The sequence below is a fragment of the Pipistrellus kuhlii genome, unplaced genomic scaffold, assembly GCF_014108245.1.
Source record: "Pipistrellus kuhlii isolate mPipKuh1 unplaced genomic scaffold, mPipKuh1.p scaffold_m20_p_3, whole genome shotgun sequence".
NCBI classification, from domain to species: Eukaryota; Metazoa; Chordata; class Mammalia; order Chiroptera; family Vespertilionidae; genus Pipistrellus; species Pipistrellus kuhlii.
Genome location: NW_023425529.1, coordinates 29,919,892 through 29,931,552, shown reverse-complemented (window position 1 = coordinate 29,931,552; position 11,661 = coordinate 29,919,892). Strand labels below are relative to the sequence as shown.

General features: G+C 41.1%; 2 protein-coding genes across 14 annotated transcripts in view; both read right to left on the bottom strand.

Annotated features, from left to right (window-relative positions):
* Positions 1-234: 234 nt before the first annotated feature.
* REP15 (RAB15 effector protein) lies at positions 235-1,370 on the bottom strand. Its single transcript, XM_036458323.2, has one exon. It carries the CDS (start codon positions 1,215-1,217, stop codon positions 513-515), a length of 705 nt encoding a protein of 234 aa, XP_036314216.1. The 5' UTR covers positions 1,218-1,370; the 3' UTR covers positions 235-512.
* A 1,981-nt stretch (positions 1,371-3,351) lies between these two features.
* The window catches only part of PPFIBP1 (PPFIA binding protein 1), a 169,445-nt gene continuing 161,135 nt past the window's right edge, over positions 3,352-11,661 (bottom strand). For all 13 annotated transcript variants that reach the window (XM_036454645.2, XM_036454644.2, XM_036454647.2 and 10 more), the window contains 6 exons: positions 8,420-8,542; positions 7,512-7,637; positions 6,549-6,737; positions 4,866-5,045; positions 4,115-4,180; positions 3,352-4,003 (listed from right to left, as the gene is read on the bottom strand). In XM_036454645.2, coding sequence (XP_036310538.1) covers positions 3,917-4,003; positions 4,115-4,180; positions 4,866-5,045; positions 6,549-6,737; positions 7,512-7,637; positions 8,420-8,542 — 771 coding nt within the window. In that variant the 3' untranslated portion in view covers positions 3,352-3,916. The remainder of the gene's footprint in view (positions 4,004-4,114; positions 4,181-4,865; positions 5,046-6,548; positions 6,738-7,511; positions 7,638-8,419; positions 8,543-11,661) is intronic.

The following is an 11,661-nucleotide window of genomic DNA, read 5'->3' as shown; positions in this document are numbered from 1 at the left end:
CAGAAGAAGCAGTTTGAAGTGACATGGGAGTAAGGGCAAGGGTCAGAGGAAGAAAGCAGTTTGAGATTTCACTTAGTAGTCCTGAATTGAGACGGGTGCTGTAAATGTCATTCAACCTGTTCTATAGTCCTATGCACCACCTCACCCTACCCATCTCTCACCCACAGCAGTAAAGTCACTTTTACACTTTCAAGAGCTAGACTTGTAATATCAAACACTTTTTTTTTTTTCAAATCAAACGTTAAGGGTGACTTTATTGTTCTCTCCTCCCATTTTTATTATTGAGTAAATAAATGAAAGAGTAATCTCAATTGTCAGTTTTCCCAACAACATGGAAATCTCCATCCATAATCATGACACTAATATGTTTTGTCCAGGTGATCATTTCATTCAATGTGGGAGAGGGAAGGGGAATTACATGCTGGGATGATGCAAGTGGAAGAGCTTGCTTACTAGGAGAAAATATCTTTTCCTTTTCATCTCACAGGCCAGTCTCATCACACAAACCCAATTCAGAGGACACTAATATATGCCTTACCCACCTCTCGCAGCCCATCTTTCTTACTCAGACAGTTTCCAAGCAGCTCCCTAACGGAGACACAGTCTTTCGTTTGCAGAACAAATTGTGCCACAGCCTTCCCTCCTGGCAAACGGCCCCTGGCCATCTCCCTTTTGACGCTGTCCAGGACAACCCCTCTGATGTCTTTAGGTTTTCCTGGCACCCCAAAGATGAGAAACAGGCCCAGACAATCCTCTCCTATCAAGCTACAGAATTCGTCTAGCTTTTCAAATCTGCTCTTCCGGGAAGACTCTGCCCTGGATTCTGGATTGGAGGACTCACAAGGCTTAGACGCAACAGGAGGAAGAGAAGACATAGGCAGAGTCTGTACCGCCAGCTGGAGCCTTATCTGCTTATCAGATCCCCAAAAGGTCCAAATCCAATCGGCCCCAAACAGGAAGGCTTGGTGCTTGGTCATCTTGGTGGTGGTGAGCCACTCATCCACGCCCTTTTCTTGGCAGAAAGTGACGAAGTGGATTAAGAAGATCTCATTCAGAGTGTCTGGAGCCGGGCTCAGATTGCTCAGAGGGTCTTCAAATCCAAGGAACTCCTCCAGTTTCTGAGCGGCATGCGCGATAGCTCCACTGAACACCTCACAGACGCTGAGAACCTCTTGGCTGTCCTTGGGAGACGGCTGTTGGGACTGTTTCTGCCCCATTTCCTCTGCACCCAATCAATACCGCTTCCAGATACCAAACATGTGGCCTTTGTTCTGAATGACTTCTTTCTCCGAGTGAATGTCCTGCAGTGAAGTCGTATCTGTGAATGTGGTCCCAGTTTTCTAACTCCGCAGCTTATTTGGTGTAGCTAAGCATATATGCACACAACTAAACAAATAGCTCTCCCTGTTTGCCAACTGGGTGTGTTTTATTCATGCAGATTCCTGCCGGATTACTAAGTGAGAGATACTAACTTTCACAAAAAGCATCTCTTCTTCTCTGGTTATAGTCACCCTACTTTTCCTATTTGGTCATTTTTTCCAAGATCTTTCCAAATTTCAGTTCAATTAAAAATATCATTTAATTCCTTAAAGAACTATATACTTTCTACAACTAACTTCTTTTTAAATGTTCATTAAAAATTTTTTTTATAGGTTTCAGAGAGGAAAGAAGAGGGAGAGAGAGAAACATCAATGACGAGAGAGAATCATTGATCAACTGCCTCCTGCACACCACCCACTGGGGATGGAGCCTGCAACCCAGGCAAGTACCCTGACTGGGAATCTAACCATTACTACTTGGTTCATAGGTTGATGCTCAACCACTGAGCCATGCCAGCTGGGTTCTACAACTAACTTCTTCAAATCTGAAGGTGAGCCATTTCCTTTTGCTTTTCCAGGATCCTCTCTGCCATGACTCCTCACCTCCTAGCTCAATGGCTTGTGCTTCCTTCCACAAAAGCATTTCTCAAACAAACGTCTCATATTTCTACCTGTTGGCACATGCTATGAACCCCACACAAAGTATTTTATGGGAGTTTGTGAACTGTCAGGAGTTTGTTATTGTTCTTTATATCAAAAATAAAGCCTACTGGTTATACTGAACAAAGGGAAACAAATTAACAGACACTAAAAATATGAGGCAAGTATCAGCTGACTTTATTTCTTTTCTTATGGTGATATCAGCAGTGTATAATACTTTGTAAATAAAATATATATCATCAAAAAACTTTTAACCTCACCACACAACATCAGTTATGCTACAATGTCCCGAATAAAGAATATTTGGCCTCTGTAACAGTCTCCTGGTATTTTAACCAGGTTGGAATATCCAATTTGTTTTTCAAATGGTGACATATATCCACATTAAAATAAAACACAAGTACATTAAGAGTCCAATACAGTTACCAAATAATGAATGGTAGGGAGCAAAAGATTATTGTTAGCATCAAATTATTTTAGTCATGAATAAATAGTAGTGTAGTATTATAGGCTCCTTGACGAAAAGCTTGGTAACTTGCTGATAAATTGAAAGATCGTATCATGACATTCAAATATAGTTTGTAAGTAAGCCCACTGGTACTGAACTGAACTGCCCACCCCTACGCCAATTTGTGAAAACCAGTCTTTACCACAGTTGGCTATCATGGTAATGATGTAGTACTGAATAAAAAAATAGAACATTTTTTCTGATACCCCTAAAAGGAATAATAAACAGTGACAGTTTGTGCTGCAGCTTTGTATACTCTTTATAAAGAATATTTGGGCCCTGTGCTATGGAAAAACATGAACTACATTTTATTATCACAAGATAGGCATTCTTTTCCAGCTTCAGAGTTATTAAATTCTGATTGAGACAAAATGTTCAGACAGATATTCAACTTTTTTTTTTAAAAGGATTTCTTCCATTCATGGGTAGTCTCGGCAATGTACATTAGTCAGGCTGCTGGTATTTTGAGACAATGGTCTAATCTAGCAAAGAGGAAAATAAGAAGCTTAATACTGTAAAGGTTTTTGTTTTGGTTTCTTCAGAAATCATTTCTACAAATTTTGGGGCAGCTTCTGAATGCGTTCAGGTTAACAGAATGTAAACGTTCCTCAAGTTCTTCCTTATGAGTTTAAAAGAATCCAAGATTAAGGATGAAATTCTTAAAAAAATAAACAAACCAACAATGAGAATGTGATGGGTTTATCGATGAAGAGTTGTTTCATATACACTAATTTAGTCCGAGTGATCAACATCATTAAAATTCGGTTGTGGAGAAAGAAAGAGTATCCTGACCTGGCCAAGAACCAGCTGGCATATGAAAAATTGGATCACTGTATTTTTTTCAATGTGATTTTTTTTTTTTTGTTTTACCATCTTCCTTAGGTGTGTCACAAAATAAAAGTTCTATGTTCTGTGTACTAAATATATACATATATTTAGAAAAATATATAAAAACAGGACACGAGGAGGCAAGTGGAGGCGTGGCTGGCTGGCATTTAGAGGGCACGCTGGATCTTAAAGAGATCCCACATTCCGATTTTCAAAGCATGTGCTCGGCTGCGGTGGCTACACAGACGTGACAGAATCAGCCACCGGAGAGTTCCCTCTCTCCCAAGCCCTCCATACTGTGAACATGACCGGAAACACTACAGTAAAGTCCTCTCACGGTAGATGCAACACTTTAAATAGAATATATCACAGATTTTTACATTAAATAGAGGAGAAACAAGTATACTCTCATTCACCAGTGTCTCACTTTCTGTGGCAGCTTTAAAATAGGCACAGATGCCCTGCTTTCCAGTTCCACTTCTAAATGAGCAGACGCAGATTGATAAACCATACACCACCCGCTCCTTGCTGGATGTACTGTGAGTGTAGAAACAAAGTGGAAAGAGACCAAGGGCTCCTCATGCTCGTCCAGGTGCTGCGGTCAAACATTTGAGTCTTCGTCAGTAATGCTGGTGCTGGGGGACCGGGCAGCGAAATCTTTAAACATGTCATCTTCCTTTAACATGTGCTGGGAAACAAGGAGAGGGAGTTACACACACTGCGCTCCACGCACAGACCCTTGGTGTGACTTGCAAACGTATTTTTAGAACGAGATTCGAAACTCATTTCGCCAACTTACCGTGAGGTTGTTGATGCCTTCCGAGAACGCACCTATCTGCCTCACTGTCCCTTCGGAATCTTCCATCTGCAAAGAGCACACCACAAGGTGACAATTTCAAGGAAAGTGCGGCAAAGTGAACAAACATCTGAGAAAGAATAATGCGAGTTGTGCTGAACGGGATAAAAACAATGGGATACGTCTGATGGTAATCTCCTTGCGCTGCTGTGAGTAGATGTGGGAATTCAGAAGAAACACTTTAATGGCACTTCCCAGACTGAATGCTCTGATGCTGACAATGGCACCAAGGGATTACGGATTAAAGGGCAATTTTCGGTCCCATGACTTTGTACTGAAAAGGCTAAGTAGTATGAGCTGTCCATGCCTGACTCGTTTTCATACTCAGATTTCCTTAAAACTGCCAGGGTAACGTAGGGAAGGCGCAGGGTTGGAAGCCAGCCTGACAAGTTGGAATCTCAGCTCTTCTATCTGAGGTAAGTTACTTAATTTCTCTGTGCCCCTGTCCTTCTCTCTAAAATTAAGATGAGAATACTCCCCATGTTTTAGGGTTACTGTGAACATTAATATATGTTAAGTGCATAGGAAAGTGCCTGGGATATAGTCTGCAAGTGTTCACCGTTATTTTATTATTATTTTTATTCTTAAGCATTGGAAGAAAACTTCCTTGCTTCACAGACACAATACAAGAAGTTTCCATTGAGTGTTTGAATGCAGGGAGAACTTGAAAATTGGTAGGTGACGTTGCACTTACCTGCTCTAACCGGTCCAAGTCATCTTCGTCATACAGGCGCATGTCCAGGCCAGCTTTGGGTCCTTTCTTAGATACACTTCCTGATGCCTGTCCCAACTCCATTGGACAAACATATTCTTCCCCATCTTCCTGTTTCTTCTTTCTCAGATTCCCAAAATTGCTGAAGGTGAGTTTCTTTGGCTTTAAAAGAAAGAAAACGATACCATCCAGAAATTAGATAAAATTCATATAAAAAAAAAAAAAGGACTAATAACATGTATAATTTAATCACACAGAGAAAAGCAACTGAATGATTAAATTTGTATAACAAACGAAGGCATCATAAGCCTGTGACTGATGCATCCAAATCTGATCAATGATCCCTGTTAATTATCTTGGAGGATTACATTTGTTCTCCTTATTCACTCCAACAAGCTGGGTAGTCACAGCAATAAAAGCAAAATATGCAAAGAGCCTTATTTTTGCTTAAATAGTGCTTAATGCAAATGAGATTCCTCAGGGCTAAGTACAATTTTACAAGGTTTTCCAGGCTAAGATCAGCAAAAGAAAATGGCCCTTATTGTATTTTCTTTTTGGGTGGGGCTGTGATTATCTTATATGCTTGTTAAGCTTCTATAACAGGGTGGTGACTGCTAAAATAATTCTTGCTCTTTGGGAGAAAAAACTTCCATGATATTTAGAAGAGAAACTACATCTTCATCACTGGGTGGTTATGGAAACTATTAAGTAGATGGTGATTGGCTGATACAGAGAATTTATATAGAACAGAATCTCTCAGAGGTTTCAAATCTGGCACATCTTCTAAAGGAGGAAGGGAGATAAAGAGAGAATGTCAAGCAAGTAGAAGGGGTTAAAAAAAAAAAAGAACTTGAGCTCTAGCTGGTTTGCCTTAGTGGAAGGGACTGGCCTGCGGACTGAAGGGTTCCCAGTTCGATTCCTGTCAAGGACACATGCCCTAGTTGCTGCTTGATCCCCAGTAGGGGGCATGCAGGAGGTAGCCAATCAATAATTCTCTCTCATCATTGATGTGTGTTTTTTTCTTCTCTCTCCCTCTTCTTTCCTCTCTGAAATCAATAAAAATATATATTTTTTAAAAAAAGAACTTGACCCATATTTGTGAAAGAGTCTAATTTCCTATATATACATTAAGCTGGTTGAGATAACATGCAGAAGAGTTAGCACAGGAGTCATTTAAAAGAAGAAAAAGGAGTCTGAAATTCGTATGATCTATAAGTCTAGGCAAACTAGGAATATCCATTCTCTGCTGCTGTGCCTTTGTCTAACTTGCAAGTTTGGCCAATTATAGGCCAGACAAGCAGAATCTGTATGAGGAGAAAGGCAACTCATATACATGATTTATCTACAGCAAAAATAGGACTAGTGCAATCAATATTTGGGCCCAAGTTATGGGCTCTCTGCCTTGGCAATGTATCTATTATAGAAACCAACATCATGTTCTTTATTATTGTTAACCCTAATAAAATAAATGATTTTTAGCAAAAATTCCCCAGAAGAAAACCTTCAGAATTGTATTTTATTGATTAGTGTTAAAGATACATATATCTTCAACCCATCCACAAAACTTAGTAAATCTCAGAAAATGGGATAGCAGGATAACAGAATTGAACCTTTGCTCTCATTTTTGGTATAACCAATTATTACATGATGTGAGCTTGAACCAACCTTCACTTTGGCAGTGGCTGTTAAAAGAACATAATCTGGTAACTCCATGGCATCACGCTTCTGGTGTTGGGCCTCAGCACCAATCAGGAGGTTGAAATGAGTGGCCAAATGTCTTCTCAACAGGGTCTTACTGGGCGGGATGTTCAACAGCTGAGCCATTGTTTCCACATTAAAACGGGGCTCTAGAACCTGTAAGAAAATAAAGATTGTGTAAGGCACAGCATATCACACATGTCTGCACTGTGCTTTATAATTTGCAAAACTCTTTCATTTAGTTATCTCCAATGACCTAGTCAGTGATATTCACTGAGTATGGACTTACATCTTTAACTGACATTTCTTTTCTTTATTCTGCCCGAGCTAGTGAGAGGAGAGCTGGTCCTGACATCCAGGCATGACTGAGTCAAGGCTTCTACCTCTCTGAGGTATTGCATTTGGGATATCATTGAAAACAGGTGTTGTTTTTTTTATTTTATTTGTTTGTTTCGTTTTTTTAATTGATTTGAGAGAGAGTTGGAGAAATATTGATTTGTTGTTCCACTTATTTATGCATTCATTGGTTGATTCTTAAATGTGCCTGGCCAGGAATCAAACCCGCAACCTTGGCGTATTGGGACGATGCTCTAACCAACTGAACCTTTGGGATGCTTTTGGCAGCCAACTTCTTTGCAACATCTGTGAGCAGAAATACAATCTGTATCTTTGCAGAGGTTTTAACACATGATATGAGAGCCAGCAGCCAGATGTTATCTAGCAGAAAAGAGTTTAAATCTGACCTAGAGTTATGTAATAGTAAAAAATAAGGGAAACACATGTTGAAAGTACAAATTCACTAGGAATAGTGCAGTAGGGTTGGGTTAGACATCTTTAGGGTTATAATAAGTAAACTGATACATTTCTACTCATTAGATTAAAGGAGACAAAATGATAAAAAATCAATTTCAAATTAAATCAGGTTTTTACCATGAGCCCACCGTGGACACCACTGCCTCTGAGATTGGGGGCATACTCTGCCAGGTCCACGGAACGCAGCCACTCCATCACCCGGTGGTTGGTCCACTGCTGCACCTCTGAGGGGGTGATGCTGTTCTATGGGACAGAGGACACCAAGAGCTTCAATCACTGACTGCAATTCCTCATATTCCACCTGCACGTTCCGTCCAAAAGTCTGCCCCACAGAACGGTGTTTCTTGTCCTCCCACTAAATGTTTACGAAGAGGGTAAAAAAGTGGTTGCTAATTTGAGTTCTCTTTGAAAGAAGATGGTCACAAAGTTTCAAGCTTTTTTTAAATTTTAATATATTTTATTGATTTTTTTACAGAGAGGAAGAGAGAAGGATAGAGAATTATAGAGAGTTAGAAACATCGATGAGAGAGAAACATTGACCAGCTGCCTCCTGCACATCTCCTACTGGGAATGTGCCTGCAACCAACGTACATGCCCTTGACCGGAATCGAACCTGGGACCCTTGAGTCCCTAGGCTGATGCTCTATCCACTGAGCCAAACTGGTTTCGGCTCAACCTTTTTTTTTTTACACACCATTAGAGCAGTGCTTTAGGAAAGGAAGTCTTTATAGTGATATTTAAGCCTCTGGTTTAAGAAGGGAGGAAAATGAAATACACACAAGAAAAGGAGGAAGGGAAACTAAAACACAGCCCTTGGCTTCCATGACCCAGGTAGAACCACCCTGGGAGGAAGGGAAGGAATACAGGAAAACAAAGCCGGAGACGTAAATGAGGCTGGGTGTGAGGCTCTGAGGAACCCAGCAGCCCTCCCGCCGTTTCCAAAAAGAAAGGGGTTTCAGTACTGCACACAGGACAGTCATATGTGTGGAAGGAGCGTGCTGAGTAACCCTCAACGCGAACACTACCTCATCAGACGGCCGCCTCCGTAGACAGTTGGGTTCAAAGTTGTTGATCCTCAGGACCTGGATGGCCCTTTTGATGCTCAGATGATGCAGCACACTCACGACCTTCAAAGACAGCAAGTCATCCTGCAGGAAAGAGCAGAACGCGGGGCTCATTGAGCAGGATGACCTCCTCACGGGAGTCTCAAAAATGTACAAAGAAGTGGACAAGCCCCTCTCCTAATAAACACCAATGGCTTGTCGTTGTGTTCCAAGCTTTTATTTAATAGCTTTTTCTTGTTTGAATCAATATCTTCTCTAGGACCCCAATATATCAGAAAACCAAAATTAATGTTGTTCCAACAGACACTGACTTCCATCTATTTCTGTCCCAAACATTCTGGGACAGGCTTGTGGGACCCCTTCACTCTGAAACACACAGTTTGAAAACACTCGCTGGGTCATGACAAATGGTGACCTGCTTTGAGAAAGCAGATAGCTAAGAGGAAGTGATGTTCACTGACTGTTGAGGCTTGCTTTTCTGAGCTCAGACACATCCGTTTTGGGGGAAAACCAGAAGAGTGGTCACACACTCTCCCCACAGCCTCAAGAAATCTCTGGCTCTAGATTTGTTCGTGTTGTCCAGCAGACACTATAGACACTTTTAGAACATCTATATCAACCAAAGCAAAGGTCTTGTTCAGAGTTGAGTGTAAAGAAATTAAGAAGCTATAAGTATCCACACATATCACCATTCATTTCCTTCAAGGAATACCTTTGGCCAGTCTGTGGTTACTGGGCACATTTCAAACATACCAAACACACCAAAACAAATGATTGTAGAAGAAGGTGATTTGGGTGGCAGTGTCAACATAAGCACAGGTCTACATCCAAATACACCCAGAAGGTAAACAAGGAAAACAACCATGTTAGACACATCTTATTGATAACATTTCTTATCAGGAAAAAATATTAATCTATTATAAAAATAGTTTTTAAATGCTAGGCAATCAGTTTAAATCCTTAAAGGCTACTAAGTGAATTCTTTCCAAAGTTTTTCTGGATTAATTTCTTAAAGGTAGTATCTTATAAATTAGAAAAGACAATTGACAATCTTAAGATTGAGCATTTAAAACATTTGCTTGTGTGCTATTTTCAACTTAAAATCTATCAGATTAAAAAAAAACACATAAATGCATAATGTTCATAATGTCAATAAAACGTTAATAGCTTAAGGGATTTCAAAAGTAGGGACCATTCCTTTTTTAATAAAAAAATTTAAAAATCTTTTAAAAAATCTTTTTAAAAATATTTTTAAGTACTTTTAGATTTTCGGAAGAGTTGCCAAAAATAGTACAGAGAGTTCCATCTACCTTTCATGCAGTTTCCCTTAGTGTTAACATATAACTATAGCATATTAATTAAAACTAAGAAATTAACATAAACAATAATAAAATTAACCAAACTACAGACTTCATTCATATTTCAACAGGTTTTTTTTTCTTCATGAAGGTCCTTTTTCTGTCCCAGGATCCAATCCAGGATACCACATTAAAAACAGATGTTTTATGATTTAGAACTTCCAGGATCCAATTTTATAAGGTAATTGATTTATTTAGTAAAGGCCCGGTGCATGAAATTCATGCAAGAGTAGGCTTTCCTTCTCCCGGTACCCATGCTTCCCTCCGGTCCACTGGCACCCGGGACCTAGGCTTCCCTCACCGAGGGAGGTCCCACCCACCTGCCACAGACCTGGGCCTTCCTCTTTGGAGTGATTGGGTGAAGCCCTCCTGATTGACTGCCCTGCCGGCCAGTGGCCCATGCCTCCCTCTGCAGAGTGATCCTGGGGCAATGGTCAGACCCCTGACCAATTGCTTCGCACTCGCCTTGGCTGGCCTGGTGCCAGGGCGTGTCATAGTGTGGTCCTGGATGGTCGTACGGGTGGTTTTTCGCTGTTTGGCTGTTTGGTCAATATGCTTTTAGTATATAAGATAACTATGAGAGTTATAGATATGCTTTTTATAAAGATTTTAAGCCTAAATTTGCTCACATTCCCAGGGGAGCATACTTAGACCTAGTTAGGCAAGCCAATGTTTTCTGTGTTTGCTCCAGGTGGAGCTGTAAAATATCAAGAGCAGGGGTCTGGAAACTGTGAAGGCTCAAATGGCGTATGATGCTTCTCCTACTCTGTAACTGTGGAAGTTTGGTCAAGTTACCTGATTTGTGGGTACCTTCACTTCTTCATATAAAAACTGAGGATAATAAGAATGCTAACTCAAGGACTGCTGAGACTTCAGTATTGATTCCCAGTAAAGTGTCTGGCACACAGCAAATGTGCAACATACCAACTGTTAGTGTTACATGATGTATGCACCAAGATATGGACTTGGTTCAATGATAGAGAATAAAGCAAATCCCATGAGCTGATCTCCAAGTTTCTTAATATTGGAAAATTCCCATTTAAATTAGCTGTTTGAAACTTTCAATTTATTTAAAGGAGATACAGTGGTTGAATCCATAGCCCAGCTCATACACACACACAAAAAACACATTCCAGTAAAAGTATGTCGGGTAGAACCCTGGTAGTACGGTGGCATCTAGAACATGTTCTCCTGGAATCCATCTCTCCCCACTGTTGTAAATCAGGGAGAAGTCCTTCTACTCCTGGGGCAAAAGGCTAGACATATGAAACCATAACGAAGGAATCAGAGTGAAAGTTGACCTTTCCCCTACTTCTTTACTAGGGAGGTAAAGGGGAAGGGGGGGGCGACTCCGCTCTAGCAGAACTGGGCAGAAGTAAGAAGGTTCCAGGTAACAGTTCTCAAATGTGGGAGGGAAGAGAGTATACATCCCTGAGGATTTCAAGCCAGAAGCGTAGCCTTTTCTGAGTGGTCACTGCACATCCTATCTAATAAAAGAGTAATATAGCAAATTGACCATCACTACAACACACAAGATGGCAGCCCCCATGTGGTCAAAGATGGCTACCCCATGTGGACACAAGATGGCAACCACAAGATGGCTGGCAGGGGAAGGCAGTAAGGGGAGACAAGGCCTGCAGGAGAGGGCTACTGAGGGGGGACCAGGCCTGCAGGCGAGGGCAGTTGAGGGGAACCAGGCCTGTAGGGGAAGGCAGTTAGGGGTGACCAGACCTGCAGGGGAGGGCAGTTGGGAGGGACCAGGCCTGCAGGAGAGGGTAGTTGGATGTAACCATGCCTGCAGGGGAAGGAAGTTGGGGTGATCAGGCTGGCAGGGGAGAGCAATTA

What these genes read in the sequence shown, in the direction of transcription:
- REP15 (XM_036458323.2), bottom strand. Translation starts at nt 1,217, where the DNA reads ATGGGGCAGAAACAGTCCCAACAGCCGTCTCCCAAGGACAGCCAAGAG.